This window comes from Pteronotus mesoamericanus, unplaced genomic scaffold, assembly GCF_021234165.1.
Source record: "Pteronotus mesoamericanus isolate MK-2021 breed Mesoamerican mustached bat unplaced genomic scaffold, CSHL_Meso_final contig_182, whole genome shotgun sequence".
Lineage (NCBI taxonomy): Eukaryota > Metazoa > Chordata > Mammalia > Chiroptera > Mormoopidae > Pteronotus > Pteronotus mesoamericanus.
This window is the reverse complement of record NW_026555078.1, coordinates 4681310-4698209: the sequence shown is the minus strand read 5'-3', so window position 1 is coordinate 4698209 and position 16900 is coordinate 4681310. Positions and strand designations below refer to the sequence as shown.

The 16900-nt window shown below is 42.6% G+C and overlaps 1 protein-coding gene across 2 annotated transcripts in view; it reads left to right on the top strand.

The window, feature by feature from the left end:
* The first annotated feature begins 1615 nt into the window (after window positions 1-1615).
* Window positions 1616-16900, top strand: part of GOLGA5 (golgin A5) — a 37871-nt gene continuing 22586 nt past the window's right edge. Inside the window, exons 1-6 of one of the 2 annotated variants that reach the window (XM_054567111.1) lie at window positions 1616-1712; window positions 4324-4900; window positions 8246-8473; window positions 9986-10205; window positions 10663-10786; window positions 13313-13516. In XM_054567111.1, the coding sequence (XP_054423086.1) occupies window positions 4354-4900; window positions 8246-8473; window positions 9986-10205; window positions 10663-10786; window positions 13313-13516 (1323 nt within the window). In that variant the 5' untranslated portion in view covers window positions 1616-1712; window positions 4324-4353. Of the gene's footprint in view, window positions 1713-1765; window positions 1825-4323; window positions 4901-8245; window positions 8474-9985; window positions 10206-10662; window positions 10787-13312; window positions 13517-16900 lie in introns of those variants that run through there. The other variant, XM_054567112.1, reaches the window with a different exon arrangement.

Genomic DNA, 16900 nt, shown 5'->3' with positions numbered 1-16900 from the left:
CCTTGTGGCGAGTGATTAAAGCTCCCTGAAGTTCACTGCCTTCATCTGTAAAATGGGGGTACATATTAATCAGATTTCATTAGGTAAGGCTGTGTAATAAGTAATCCCAGATCTCAGAAGCATCTAAAAGCAAAGGTTTATTTAGAACTTGTACAACATTAGATGGGGAATACTTCACATCTTTTTTTCCTTCCAGGACCCAGAAGGAGTGTGGGAGCAGCCCCATCCAGGACAGGCTATTCTCATGAGTGGAAAAAGATCAAGCAAGCTGGCAGAAACACATAATAGCTCTTAATACTTTGGCTCAGATGTGTCAAAAGCCACTTCTGTTCATATTCCATTGGCCAAAGAAAGTCACATAATCCATCCATCAGTAAGGCTGGAAAGGACACTCTTACAGGATACATTGCAAGTGATCTAGCAACAGGTGGCGATACATAATCCTTAACAGGAAGATCTACTTAATAGTTGGGAACGATAACACCTACTATGGGATAATAATAGTACCTTACTTGCATCTGTTGTGAGATTTAATGAGGGAAAACACACCCAATGCTTAACACATTATTCTGCGCTTCATAAGGGCATAATAACTGTTGGGTGCTATTATTATTATTACCTCCCCGTGCTCCTGAAACTTTTTCTGCCCACTAGCATGTGCTAAACCTGACTTGAGAGGAAGAAAAGGAGCTGTAATTACTCCCAATATTTAATTTGCAGACAATAAATCATTGAGTCTAAGGGCACAGGCTTTGGAGCAACGTGGACTCCTTATTAGAGCAGATGATCTGAGACAAGTTACTTAACCTCTCTGATCCGTAGTTTCCTCAACATGAAAATGGGCATCATTGTAGACTTGTCATTAGGGCTAAGTTAGCCCAACCCTGTGCACACAGTGCGTGCTAAGTTTTTGGTGAATTACTGAATGTGGATTTTAGACTAACTGCAACATTCAATGAACTGTAATAACATAACCACAATACTGCCATATGGAAAGCCCTTTTCCCGCCCTTTCCATTTTTGGGTCTCGGGTCAAATATCACTTCCACAGAGACCTTCCCTGACCACACCATTTAAAGTGCTTCCCCCGTCTCCAGTCACTTCTCACCATTTTCTTGTCTTTACAGCTCTGGTAATGCCCTGAAATTGCTTTGTTTATTCATTGCTTTATTTAATATTTGTCTCTGTCACTAGAAAGGAAGCTCCACGAAATCAGGGATCTCGTTTCCTGCATTCTCATCTCCTGCTCTGGGCCTTAGCAGCCTCACCTACAGGCTGCAGGGCGAAAGAGAAAGAGAAGAAAAGTGAACACCTGGCTCCACGCTCCGCCAAACTCAGGCCTCAGATTGCTTCCGGTGCGAGCAATACCTGTGTCATCCACGTGGGCTGCAGTGGCGCCACGCCCCTGGTGGGCGTGGCCTCCAATGTTGTGCTAGCCGCGTGCGGGCTGTGGTCGGCAGGAGACGAACTCACGTCACACGCACGCAGGCCCCGTCCCCGCCCTGTCTCGCAGCTGGAGGGGAAAAGGGCGTGACCAGACGCGAGGTCCCCGCAGCAGCCGGCGCCGCCGCCTGAACGCCTCCAGGTGGCTGCTCTCTGCTCCAGACGTTCAGGCAGCTCGGAAGCCACTCTGTTTTGGGGTCCTCGCTGCCCTTCCACGTCTCCCGGAAGAGTAGCAGGGCCTTGGCAGGGCCGTGGCGGGACTGTGGCAGGTGCGGGGCTCCTTTACTCAGCCTGGCCTTTTCTCGGCCGGCTGCTGGGGGGGGGGGGCGGGGGGACCAGGAGGGTGTCGAGGCCGCGGTGCAGCCGCTCCAGAGTCCTCAGGTGAGGCAGCGGCCAGGGCCCAGTGGGTAGGACGGGTCCTCTTAGAGCGTTTATAGCCTGAAACGCGGGGGCGGCGTCCCCTTACCCGAGCCTTTGGTCTCTCTGCCCGGTGAGGGGCGGAGGAAAGGGGAGAAAGAGCCCCCTTGGGCCTCGGCCGACTTTGTTTCGTGCCCTCCCCGTTCTTCCCTTTCTCTCACCCCCAGCCTGGTTTGACCACTCTTCCCCCTTCGGAGGCTCAACAAGGTGGCGGGGAGCAAAGCGGGGATCTGCGCTCGCCTACCCAGGATCCACTGACTGTCACTTCCTAGGGCTGACCAGCAGACCCCAGCCTCCTTTCGTGTGTGTTGACACCTGGCCTTCCAGCGGGCCCTGCCGCCGCCACCCGCGTCCCACGCACTCTCTCACCCTCTCTCTGCCTCCGCCTGGGCTGGTTGCTGGGGCAGCGCCTAAGGAATTATTTGAGGGGCTTGTGCTTCTGAAGTCAGTTCGGGATGTTTGTCAACGGGGCCTGTGCCCAGGGCCCTCTTTAGTGTATGTTTCATTGGGTAGTATTAAGCCACAGGGTTTTGTTTTAAAGCCCTATTAACTTTAAAATGGAAGATGCCATATAAGGCATTAGAGTGTGAGTGTGTGTGTGTGTGTGTGTGTGTGTGTGTTTTGCTTTATTAGGAGTGATAATTTGCCCCCGATATCACCAGTGTTTACTCGAGAACAATGCATTGCATCTGTAGGGAATTTTGTATGTTACAAAGCATTTCAGGGCCGTTTTCATTTGGTTTCACATAAGCTCTGTGAAATGCATAGGCAGGCCAGGCCGTGGTCCCATTTTTCACAAGGAATGGCTTCAGAGGGTTGCTTGAGGTTATTCAGATATTGAGAGGCTAGATGGGAAATGCAGGGATTAAAAACTAGGTTTGGCTGGCTTAGATTTGAGCATCTGAGCTTCCAGTTAAACTCTGGGATCTTTCTAAACCTTTTCCCCACTTGTGGAAAAAAGGATACAGGTATTGCTACTTATCACATAATATTTTTGTGAATATGATATGATGAATGTTTGCGCCACATCTGACGTGCAGATTCCATTCAGCAGTATTTATGGGTGTGTGCTGTGTGCTAAACGTTGGAAATTCAGTGGTGAGCAAAATAAACAGGATCTTTATCCACCTACTCCCCTTCCCCAATAGGGAGAGATAGGGTAAAAAACCATAATTATAAAACAAAAAAGTGGCTGTGAGGGAAAAGAATAGCATGTGAACCCAGAATGGAAAGGCCTAATTTAGATGGAAGGAAAGAGGTTTTTGGAGCAGATGACATTCAAGTGGAGATTAAGAATCAGAGTGAACAGTGAAAGAGTTTTCCAGGCAAGAAGAACAATGTGCACATTCAAGAAATGTTTGTCGACTTTTTTATACAGTACTGTTTCTTGTAGATCATAAGGATTTGTCATTATGATCCATTGTGTCAGGCCATAAGTACTCAAACATATGTATCAAATGAACGGCTATACAGTATTGTTTTTATTCTGAATTTAGCTTAATGTGCATGATACCAACTATTTAACTTACTGAAGATGTACTTTATTTTTATTTTTTTAAAGGTTTATTTTATTCTCGTTCGAGAGAGAGGGAAAGGGAGAGAGAGAGAGACAGAGAAACATCAATCAGTTGCCTCCCATATGCACCCTCACTGGGGATTGAACCGGCAACCTAGGCTTGTGCCCTGACCCTGAGCTGAACCAGCGACCTTTCAGCTATGGGACAATGCTCCAGCCAACTGAGCCACACTGGCTGGGGCCGAAGGTGTACTGCAGACAGACAGATTGTGTGTACACCTAAGTTATCCATAGTAGAGCTGCATTTTAAGAAGATGAATTTTTGTATTAATCAGAAGTTTCTTCAACTTTTAGCACCTTAAAACAAACTTCAGGGAATTGTTTTTATTTGGTTGCACTGAAATTTTGCTATATTATTTGCTGTTTGGATGCTTTCCTACATTAACAATTACCCTTTGTTGAAATAGGAGTAATAACAATAGCAGTAGTTAAAATTATGGTAATAGCAACTACTAAAATGAGTGCCTACTCTGTGCCACGCATTCTGCAAAGTGTTTTTATATTTCATCTTAAAAGTGTCCCGTAACGTAAATGCACTTGTTTTACTCATTTTTCTCCTTTTTTAACTTTTTAAAAAATGTATTGATTTGAGAGAGAGAGAAACATTGATTTGCTGTTCCGCGTCTATGTGCATTCAGTGATTGATCTTCTCTGTACCCTGGCTGGGCACCTGCAACCTTGGTACATCAGGATGATGCACTGTCCAACTGAGATACCTGGCCAGGGCTAAACCTAGATGAAGTTCCTCAGGTTCAGTGGTTTTCTCCAGGTTACACAGCTAGTACGAGGCAGGGTTAGGCATTCAACCCAGACTGATTCCAGAGCCTGGTCTCAACTGCTACGTTCTGCCGTTATGCCACACTGATTGCGTCACGCCCTTTTTACAGGTTTGCCAGTAGGATTATTCTGCTGCCATCATGTCCTGGTTTGCTGATCTTGCTGGAAAGGCAGAAGATCTTTTAAACCGAGTCGACCAAGGGGCTGCAACAGCTCTCAGTAGAAAAGAGAACAGCAGCAGCATCGTATACAGCAAAAACACTGACTATCCTGAACGTCACCGGCAAAACACAGATTTGTCTCATCAGACTGGATCTAACGCTAATTATATTTCCTCAGCAGCTGATAACATTAAGAATCAAAAAGCCACCATCTTAGCCGGAACCACAAATGTGAAAACAGGACCCAGGGTGTCAGGGGAGGCCTCCCATACCGTTGAGAACTCATCTGTGCCTCGGCCTTCATCGCAGTTTGTTCGGAGAAAAAAGTCCGAACCTGATGATGAGCTGCTGTTTGATTTTCTTAATAGCTCACGGAAGGAACCTACGGGGAGGGTGGAAATCAAAAAAGAAAGGGGCAAGACACCTGCCCTTCAGAGCTCTCCGACAGCAGGTGTCGGTGCAATGAATACCAGCGTAACCACCGTCAAAACTACTGAAGAAAGTCCCTCTGGGAGCCAAAGCCACGGTAGCTAATCAGTCCTCTGTATCCTTTAGAGTTAAGCAAATTCATGTGTCATTTAGCCTAATACATTCTGGTAGTGTTTCTCATCCTCTGTTTTGTTACCTGTTCCCACTGGGGTCCGGGCAGGCTCTCTGAAATGTGTGGTATAAGCAAGGGAGACAGCATGGAATGCTGTTGGTCCATCTACAGTGATAGCAGGGACCTTCCAACGTTGTCTGCAGGGTCACTGCCCACCCCAGCATCTGAGAAACTGCATCCAAGAAGATTCTCTAACGTATTTTAAGGTCCAAAAAAGATAATTTTGAAATCTGAAAGAAAACATAATTTTGGATTTGGGACTATCTCAGTTCATTTCTTTTTGTCATTGGGGTTATAAAAATGACAGCAGGCTGTACTTCACATGTATTCTTGATTATATGGGTTTTGTGTGGGGGGGGTTTCCCCCCCTGCATTTCCCCCAGAAGTAAAGTTGAGGGACTGAACTGTGATCCAAATTGAAGAGTTGAAGGTATTGACCTAGTAGTGAGGTAAAAGCTAAGAATTCTAGTTTTCAGTTGTTTAATTTGCTGTGAAATTACCTCTACGTGTACCTCCTCTCATCTGCAGAAATGAGGTTAACATGGTAATGTGGCTAATTCAGGTACTTGCTAACCATTTTTAAATAGCAAGAAACATGATAGGATCCTGCAGGGATTCCTTGTAATGATGATTAATGGAAGTCTGTTATATTCTTAAATGTTAGAGCTTCCCCTACAGGCTTGGCTGCCAGTGAATAAAATCTGCCTTGTATCTTTGAGATCAAAAAAAAAAAAGTGGTAGAGGCGAGGGTTTGGGGCTTTCAAGATCGGAGCATGCGGTAGCCATTGACTAATTATGTACGCATGCTCCTAAATTTCTCCTCGGCAGCCTGTTCATTGCTTACACAAACATTTATTGAGAACCCTTTGGGGGGCAGGACACACAAGGGGGTGAAAGGAGTCCGAGTGCAGCGGGACACACCTAATTTACAGGCAGTGTCATAACGCAGCGACAGGCATGGTCAGAGGGTTGTGAAACCATGATGGCAGCAGTAACTAGCTGCGTAGGTGTTCAGGTCCGGATGCAGAGGGTCTGTAATTTGAGCTGGGTCTTAAAGAACGAATAGTTTTCCCGGGTGGGAAAGGAGGAGCCTGGAGACAGCATTCCGGGAGAAGGTCCTTTTAGGTTTGGGTGTCGTTCGGGACCCGTGAGTGGGAGGCGGAGAGCAGCGAAGGGAAGGGTGCCAGCAAAGGAAAGGGGGGCCTGTGTGTGAAGGCCCGTGTGTGCCACTGTAAGCCCATTATTCCTGAAAGTCATTCTTTGTTAAAAAGCGGTCCCTGGACGTCTTGCACTGGAATCACTTGTGTGATTAATAAAAAAGGATTGATTAAGTGCCTCTCCAGACTTCTGATTTAGATTTTCTGGTGATGGAGTCAGGGCATCTGAATTTTTCTGTTTTTCAGGTGTTTTCTAGGTCAGTAAAACTTGAAAGTGTCATAGCAGTGTGATGCTAATACAGGCCTTTTAAGCCTAGTTGAGTTGAATTATTTTTTTACTTTTAAGGAAAACAACTTATATTTTAATTGTAAAGGACAGATCAAAGGAGGGATCAGCCTGGTTGACTGGGAAATTAGAACCAGTTAATACATGGGAGTTACAAAACTGATGTTTTCTTTCTCTAGGGTAGGGTCTCACAGTCTTTGGGACTGTTGACATTTAGGATGAATAATTAATTCTTCATTGTAGGGAACTGTCCTATTCTTTGTAGGATGTTCGGCAGCTCCATGGCCTCTTAACCCATTAAATGTCAATAGCAACCCAATTGTGACAACCAACTATGTCTCCATACCTTACCAAACGTCATTTGGGGAGCAAAATCATCGCAGGGTGAGAAGTCCTAGGATCCCTAGAAGTGGAATTGCTGGGTTGAAGGATGTGACAATGTTTAGCTACACTAATGACGAACACCAAAGCTGTTTTCTCAAGAGGTTGTACCAGTTTATACTTCACCAGCTGTTCGTGAGAGTTCCTTTTGCTCTTCATTCTCACTAAAATTTGATAATTTCAATATGACCTTTATTTTTCTTACCCTTACCCAATGACATGCTTATTGATTTCAGAGGGAGAGAAACCGTGAGGAACATTGATTAGCTGCCTTTTGTATGTGTCCTGACTGGGACCAAACCCACAGCCTAGGCATGTGCCCTGACTGGGAACTGAACCCTGGACCTTTTGGTTTGTGGAAGGACGTCCAACCAACTGAGCCACACTAGCCAGGGCTCAATGTGACTTTTTATTTTTTGTTTATCAAGTGTGAAATGTCCTTATTTTTTAAATTTCATTACTAACTGAGGTTGAGCATCATTTCAGATTATTTGACTACTTGGGTTTCATCTAGGGGAAGTACCTGTTCAAGTCTTTCAATCCTTTTTTCCTAATGGATTATTGATTAACAGATTATCTTCCTTTGTAAAATGTAAAATGTTTTGCCCATTGTTTTAGTCCATTTTATCATTTAAATATAGTTCATTTTTTGAGCATGTAATCTTTTATTTTTAAGATTTTATTTATTTTCAGAAAAAGGGAAAGGGAGGGAGAAAGAGAGGGAAAGAAACATCGATGTGTGAGAGAAGCATCAGTCAGTTGCCTCTCACACCCCCCCAAACTGGAGACCTGGCCCACGACCCAGGCATGTGCCCTGACTGGGAATCAAATTGGCGACCTTTCAGTTCACAGGCCAGCGCCCAGTCCACTGAGCCACACCAGCCAGGGCAGCATGTAATCTTTTTAGAGTAAGTAAAAAGTACATTTGTATCATATTTAGTAGCAAATTAAAAACAAGATGAATCTGAATTCCTCAATCTCTATTTCTTTGGGTAAGGCATTTTAGATTCCAGCTTGGTATATAACTGATAGTTGTGACCTGTTACTTACTCCTTGCTTTGAAACCCACAGCTGTTCTTTTGTGCCTTTTCAATATTTTCAATGTTGAGACTTTTTCTTTTTCCCCCCAAAACAATTTGGAGACAAAAGGGAGACCAAGTCCAACCACTTAAATTATCCCTGATTTTATCTTATCCAGTACTGTATTCTTGTATCTATCTTTTATCACCATTCTTTCAATGTATCTAGGATCCTTAGAGGTCTATAGGCTCCATGTATGAGAATGAAATTTCATCAGAGGGCAGTCTCCTGAGAATTTAAGTTTACTTTTTATGGCATTTTAGCTATAGTAGTCCACTTGAGTCAAGAGTCAGTCTACCAAAGTAGGCTGCTAATGTGTATGGAGTGAGCATTCCCATGTAACAAAAATGTATTTCTTTTTAACAGAAGCCTCTAATAATTCAGATTCTGGCCATGAAGTCCAAGAGGATTCTTCAAAGGAAAATGTATCATCAGATGCTTCCTGTGCTGATCACAACCCGAAACCCACGGATGACAGCAAATCACATGAACTGTCTAACCTTCGACTGGAGAATCAGCTGCTGAGGAATGAAGTTCAGTCTTTAAATCAAGAAATGGCCTCATTGCTTCAAAGAGCCAGGGAAACTCAAGAAGGTAGAGCCTTATGCAAGTCGTCCAGGATTAGGAATTTAACATTTCAAAAATAGACTAAAACCTTGATTATAGCTAAGCTATTAGAAAGATGTTAGATGAGACTTGTAAAATAGTGTTTTCACAGAAATACGGGTCCCAGATTTAGAAACGGGACCAGTCATCCTCTCATTAACCCAAAACAGAGAACACGGCTTGTTTGGTCATTTTTTTAGGAACTATGAAATTTAAGAATCGAGAAGAGTAGAACATGAATAATCACCTGGTTTATTTGGCTGACTTGCTCTGAACCTCCAAGGGGAACTCTTGATGAACCAAAGGTGGGATTAAACAAAGCAGTGGGCGCCAGCAGGCGAGGTCACCGTATCGCCCTACTCTAGGGGACATAAAGGAAACATAGCACTTCATTTGAACAGTACCCTCTGGAAGTGTGCAGCACGGTGGCTGTCGGGCGCAAAACCTTCGGGTTTCTGAGAAATGGATAATTAAACAGTTGTCTCCTCACTGAGGTAGTGATGGGGGGATGTATTAGTGTTATTGTAAGTGTGGCTGAGGAGAAAATAAGAGGAGAAATCTCTGCCTTGGTTCCTAGGGGTAATTAGAAAGGTGTGGGGACAGTGGAAAAAGTTTTGCCAAAACATGGACGAGGCCCAGAAGAGTACAATAGGAGGGTAGTTTGTCTTGTTAGGCTGACTTTAGAAGAAGCATCGCTTTACCCAGACTCATGTAGACTTAGAGGTAGAGCTTTTTTTGAGACCCCGTGTAGAGTTTGCATCAATATTTAAAAAAAAATTTTTTTTTTGCAGGCAGACTGCAATTACAAGTGGCACATCAGGGAATGGGAATCTGCACTACACTGTTCTTTCTGCCCAAGTTTCTTAGGTTGAAAGAGTAACATCTTTTTGCCATAATAGTGGAAAGAAACAGATTTTTTCCTGTTCGGTTTTGTTTTTGTTCGTTTGGTCTTGCTGGGGTGTACGTTATCGATTCCTGATTTGGATCTGCATTCTTTTTTGTTTCTAGCAGAACTCTATGCATCCACTGACCGATTTAGTGTTGTAAACTTTCTGCTATCTGCTGATTTTAGCCTCCAAATGCTTTGTGATATATCCCCAGAAAAAAAATTTGTAGGATAGCTCGCATCATGCCTCTTTTCAGCCTATTAACTGTGATATAAACATGAGTATTGGCCTGAAAAATGGGTGTCCCATGTGGACCAAAAAATTTGAAGTTATTTGTAACCTAATTTCAGCAAGAAGCAGGGGTATCCAGCCTGGGGACCACCTGCGGCCCAACACAAAATTGTACATTTACCTAAAACCTTTTTGCTCATCAGTTTTCATTAGTATTTGTGTAGTCATTGTATGACCCAAGACAACTGTTCTTCGAGTGTGGCCCAGAGACACCAAAAGGTTGGACACCCCTGTAAAGGACTCAGGAGAATCTGTGTGTGCTCTGAAAAAGATCTGTGAACTTGAATAGAGGATTTTTTTTTTTTTTTTTTTTTTTTTTTAGAATTAAACCAAGCAAGAGCAAGAATTGAAAAGTGGAATGTTGACCATTCCAAGAGTGATCGAATAACTCGAGAACTCCGAGCCCAAGTAGATGACCTGACCGAAGCAGTGGCTGCCAAGGACTCCCAGCTGGCCGTCCTGAAAGTGAGGCTCCAGGAGGCTGACCAGCTGCTGGACGCTCGCACGGAAGCTCTGGAAGCCTTGCAGAGTGAAAAGTCACGGTAGCTAATTCTGTTAATAATGAAAAAATGAGCTAGGACGATTCTCTTTCCAGTACAAGTAATGATAAACACTGTAGTGTATACTACCTAATGAAAATGTACCTTCTGAAAATTTACAAGAGAAAAATAGCTTTCCGTAATGCTGGAAATGCATGTGATTGAAAATGGATTTATTTGAATTTGAATCCTGAGATGCCTTGTTAGCAAATTCCGAATTTAAAAATATTTGAAGAACATCGTGTCATTTACCTTTTAACATACAATGATAAGTGCTGCATACTTATATTTGGATGCCTAAAAATATAGATGACATTCCATTAAAAGGGAAAAGGATTTCTTTTCAGAATGTTTACCCAAACCATCTTTGTGTGCAAACAAGCTAATGCTGTAAATTAGCCTACCTGGTCACCTGTACACTGTGGAAATGAGTTATTTCAAGTGATGTGTTTTCGTTCAGAATAATGCAGGATCACAGCGAAGGTAGTAGCCTGCAGAATCAAGCTCTGCAAACCCTTCAGGAGAGACTGCATGAAGCCGATTCCACTCTGAAGAGGGAGCAGGAGAGCTATAAACACATGCAGGTGAGAATGGGAGACAACAGAGTTCTTTTATTATTTGGACAAGGAGGAGTGACCTTACGCTGTTTCATGACACATTTACTCTTTAATAAAATTCTGCTGTGCGTTTCAAAAAAACTCTGTTTCTGTGACAAAACCAAGTAGTTGAAAAGTTAGCTTGATATGTGCTAAATTTATTTAATTTTATGTATTGAAATACAATTAAAATAGTTCTTTTAAACGATAAGAGAAAGGTTATTTAGGGAGTCGCAGAGGTAGCAGAAGTGAGCCAGCTGGGCTGCGTGGGCTCAGGAAGCGAGTTACAGAGGCAGAAGGAGGGCCCGTGGAGCTTAGGACAGAGAAGGGCCGAGGTAAAGGCCCTGGGGGAGGGAGAGGGGGCAGAGAAAGACCGTGGAGGGCTCCAGGGAGGAAGGGCGCCTAGAGTGCTTAATACTCATTAGAGGTAGGCATCTTTTCATTTAATTTGGTTGCGCAGCCATCATTACCATTATTTGATTAAAAGCCAACTTGGAGCATCTTGTTTATCTTTATTTAAGCTTTTAGTGACCCCAGTTTATTCTGATTCATTTATTTCAAGACAAAACTGTATATAACATTGAGAGTTTTACTTTTAAGTGAATTTTTGCATCTAGTTCAGTGATTCTCAATCATGTTTACACATTAGAATCACCTGTGTAGCTCTTGCTACTTTCTATGCCCAGTGTGCACCCCCAGAGAGTCTGGTTGCGGTGTATGAGGTAGGGTGTAGGGGTTGGCCTGTTGGTTTTACAACATTCACAGATAGACCTTATGGGCAGTCAGGGTCCGCTGGGGTAGGCTGTCTTTTAAACAGCTGAAAATAATTCAGCCCTGAAATAAATATCAGCTAATGTGGGTTTTTAAAAAAATTATTGATACATTTTAACACGTTATATCTAAAGTGCTTTGTCTCGTGTAGTTAAAATTTATTAGTGAGATATTCTCATTTTTTGCACACTGAGTCTTTTAAAATATGGTGTTTTACACTTAATTCAGAGATTCGATTTCTTTCTGAAATACTTGATCTGTATTTAGAGTTCACAAAACTTATAGATGAAAGAATATATCCAATTCCCAAATTGTTCTAAACATACTCAGTTTTTCAGTAACAGACAGGTCCTCAAAAAGTTAAATAATATATTTACCATATGACCCAGCAATTCAACCCCTAGGTATATATCCAGGAGGATTGAAAATAGATGTCCACACAAAAACTTGTACATGGATTTTCATAGCACATGGTTCATAATCACCCCAAACTGGAAACAGTGCACATGACCGTCAGTTGCTGAGCAGACCCACAAAATGTGGTGCATCTCTACAAGGAGATCCTATTCAGCCGTACAAAGGAATAAAGGATTGATTCGTGCTAAACATGGATGAACCTTTGAAACATTATACTGAGAGAAGACAGACACACAAGGCCACATATTTTATGACTTCATTCATATGAAATGTCCAGAATAGGCAAATCTTTTGAGCAAGAAAGTAGACTCATGGTTGCCAGGGACTGGAAGCGAGGGAAGAGTGGGTGGGAGATTTCTTTTGGGAGTAAAACGTTCTGAAATTAGGTAATGGTAATGATTGCACAGCTCTGTGAGTACATTAAAAACCACTGAATTCTGTATCTTAAGAGGGTGAATTTTATGGTATGTTAATTATATATGATTAAATCTGTTAATTGACTTAGTTTTTATCTTTAAATTTGAATTAGTTAAAGTGAATAAACGTAAAAGTTCCACTCTCAGTTGCATTAGGCGTACTTTACATTCTCAGTAGGCAGCAGTTTTCTTGCTCCTTTTTTTCAAAAGAGAAGTTAATACTGGATCAAAGGTTGTGAGCTTTAGTTACTGTCATGTAACAATAATGCCGTCTGACTGCCGCCTCACCTCCTGAGGTTTTTTTAAGCGATGGGAGCCTTTGAAGATTAAGGTGAAATAAAATCTCGAAACTGTATCCGCTAGTAAGTGACAGGCTGCGTGTTTTTTAGAGTATGCTTTAAAAGTTTCTTAAGTTAAAAAATCACATTGACTGGCTTATCAGAGAATTTAAAATAAAGGGAAAACATTAGCCATGCTGTATGAAAAGATACAGTTCTTATGTCTTTCATTTGTTTTCTAGTAGACTTTCTAGTTTTCTGGAGACCCCGTATCCATTGATCAGCTGGTGTCAGATCCGCTCTACTGTGCAGATGACCAGATCCACCTGGGAAATTCTTTAAAAACAAATTTCCAAGCTCAGTCTGGGAAATTCCAATTCAGGAAGCCCAGGGAAGGCCTTGGGTGGCTGTACTTTTAATAAACTCCCTAACTGATTTTGATGCATTGCCATTGCTGAGAGCCACTCCCTTACAGTCCCTATTGTTCAGTTGCTAATGAATGAAGCATGTTTTTTACCAGCCTGTTACTATGTCGGGCTGAGCTGCCAAATCCTATGATATATCTTAATGGATGCTTATAAAATATATCTCAAAGAAGAATGTCATAAGGATGATATAAAAATTTGTCACAGAGTGAGTTTGCTGCTCGCCTGAATAAAATGGAAGTGGAACGTCAGAATTTGGCAGAAGCAGTTACTCTGGCAGAAAGAAAATACTCAGATGAGAAGAAGAAAGTTGATGAGCTACAGCAGCAAGTCAAGATGTGTAAGTCCAACATGGAGTCCTCTAAGCAGGAATTAATTGACTACAAGCAAAAAGCTACGCGAATACTCCAAGTAAGCATGAAACGTACACGTTTGAATGCTAACATTCCTGTTATCTGGGAGACAATTTAAGACTATAGATCTCTGAGATGATTTGTTCATGTTTAGCTGGATTGGATCATTTCTGGTGCCTTATTCAGAAATATGATAAAAAGGGTGAAATGTCTTTTGTTCCTACTGCTTTTTAATTTAAAGTTCATTCTGCTACTGCCTAGTTCAGGTCTTTAGCCTGTCACCTTAATCACTGTGAGAATGTTTGTTGTTAAACAGCCGTTTCACTCTTCCTTGTTGATCCTGTACTGAATTTTTCAGAGCAGCTGATCTGGGCTTCTTCCAGCTCTCAGAGCTGCCTCACCCACCTTTGTCCCCCTTCCTAAGAAATAAGGGGACCGTACCTTCTTGATTAAAAAGACTGTAGTCAACTGATGCAGTTTCCAACTTCTCTTCCCTTTCCCTCTCATACCCGAAGGAAACCGTGGCCGTTATTTCATCTTTCCCAGGATGACTTGTCTGCCAGGGCACTGCCTGCACCTCCCCCTCCGCGCCCCGCCACGTAACCCCTTTCGCCACAGCTCTGTCCTCTGCTCTGCATCTTTCTGGCTCAGAGTACTCAAGAGCACTTGCTTTCTTAGTGGAAGAATGAAGGAAAGAAACAGTCCTTTTAGCTGCTTTGACCGCTTTGATCCATTTCCCTGTTCTTTCTGTCAGTGTCAGACATATCAGAATCACTGTCTACATGTTGTCTTCATATTAGAATTACTAACTTTAACTCCTGTAATTTCTATCCTCACTACATTTCTGAAATTGTCTTCTTAAAGTCTTAGTGACCTAAATATGTATTTTCTGTCCTTTCTTAATTTCCGCCCACTTTGACTTTGGCAGAGCATTTATACCGTTAGCCCTCCTACCTTCTTGAAACTTCTTCCTTCCAATGCTACTTGCACTGCCTTACCTCTCTTTTTTCTCCTTATCGATGTTTCAGTCTCTGTTGGGCCCCCTTCCCAATCTTCAAAGAGGAAGAGTTCTTTCAAATTCTTAAACCCCCTTTTGTTAATCTTTCTTGCTTTGCATTATCATTTGCACTCACTGTGTGTCTACCCCAGTGTGACTTCAGTGTGTGTCCAGTCCTGAGTTTTCAACCTCAGTTTCCAAACGCCTGCCCTGGGATTCCCAACCTCTAAACCAGCTTCTCCTTCGTTCTCCTCTTTCGAGAAATATTACTGCCATTTCCTAGGCAATAGAGCTTGAAACTGTAGTGTCATTTTGACTCTGCCTTTTCCTTTAGCCCCCACCCTCGTGAAATACCGTGTTCATCTCCTGCAGAGTCTTCCAGTTATTTTACTCTTCCTTACTGACGCCATGTCATCCGAATATCTTAATTCATGTAAAAGATACTTATTGAGTGTCTAACTGTTTCCTAGGCACTATGATAGGTGCTAAGGACACAAAGCTTAAAAGACATGTCCTCTTTCTTAAAAGAGTGTTCCGCGTCATGGAGAGACACTGCAGTAAGTGATAGGGTGGAATTATCGATGTGGTAAGCCCTTAAACCGTAGGGCTGTCAGGGATCACTGGCGATGCTGTGTGATGAGGAACTTGAAAGGTGAGTCAGAAGACTTGTGGTAGGGAAGAGATTTCAGATAGAACAGCCTGGACCAGAGCAAAGGGGCCCTAGGGGAACATGGCATATTTATTGAACCACAGCTAGTTTCCTATTGCTGGTACATAAAGTATGAGATTAAGAGTTAAGAGATAAAACTCAATGACAGTCAGAAGCCAGATCATGGCGGGCCTTGCATGCCATGGGAAGGAGTTTTGATTTTATCTTATAGATGATGGTAGGGGAGTGGGGCAGATATTAGAGAACTTGAGCTGCATGATTAGATTGAGTGTAAAAACTATGGCAGCGATGAGGTCAGAGGAGAGTTGGATCTCTGTCTCGTTTATCGTATCCCAGGACAATGCCTGGCCCTTAGAAGGTACTCAGTCAATTGCAGAGCACGTTGAAGGGAGGAGGACTGGGATGGTGAGATGCAGCTGGTGAAGAGGCAAGTATCAAAAATAGTGGTAAGAAATAATGAGGGCCTGATCTAATTTGTGACAGTGAGGATGCCAAATGGGGGACAACTAAGAGAAATGTAGGAGGTAGAATATATGAGACTGGGAGGTTTAATTGGAGGAAGGGGGAAACGGCAAATGGAATCTAAGATGGCTCCTGATTTCTGGTTTGAGTTTATGAGTGATACTCCCTTACTATAAGGGAAGACAGGAAAGACACCAGGCTAGGGTTGAGTGAGATTATGACAAATTAGGGTGAGTTTTCAAAATTGATGTGAAATTGAGGTGACAATTTCAGGAAGGCAATCAGAAATACAGGCTGAAGCTAAACAGAAGCTTTGGGCATTAACTCTGTGAAGAGAGACATATGAGGTCTGTCCTGAAAGTATCCACCCATACAACATTAAAAATAGATAGTTATTAAAAAAGGTACAGGATACAAGAAACATTGTACATAGGACAATGATGCTTCAGTCCCCTTCAAAGTAGGCACCTTTGGACCTCACATAGTTCTTCCAGTCACCATCAGCTGCCCCGTTGTATTTTCCTGAATCTCATTGATGGTCTGAAATCTCTTCCCTTTCAAAGATGATTTTAATTTTGGGAAAAGCCAGAAGCCACAGAGTGCCAAATCTGGGCTGTAGGGTGGCTGAGTCACCTGGGTGATTTGATGTTTCATCAAAAAACTCTGCACAAGGCTTGATGCACAAACGGGTGCATTGTCATGATGAAGCTGCCAATCACCAGTTGCCCAGAGCTGCGGCCCTCTCAATCATCCCAGTAGTTTCCACGGAGGAATGCTCACGCCTAATGTAAAATTGGATGCAGATTCATTGCTCTACTCATTCAGTCATTTGAATGTGGTGGCCACACAGTACACATGCTCACTCAACAGTATCTACTGCCCCCACTGACCAGTACAGTGGAGTCGTCATTGTTCACACATGCGCATTCCAGCCCACTCTCCTTGGCTCCCAGGTTACATTAATGTTGTACAAACCATTCTCATTATATTAACAATGGCTGGACTTTTTCTGGAAAGACCTCATATATATATCATACATACGTATGAGATAGTTTATTATAGAAAATTTGAAGAAGCCACCCATAATTCTATCACATAAAAAAGACAGTTTTTGATGGAGAGTGACTTTAAAATATTTATATTTAAGATGAAATAAGGGATGGTCCTTATTACTGCCTACAATTATAGCACTTTTTAAACTGGCCTTCCAACATCGGATCTCTTTGCCTCATGCTTCCTTTATACCAGGACTCCACAAACTTTTGCAGTAAAGGACCAAACAGTACATATTGCAGGCTTTGCAGGCTGTGTGT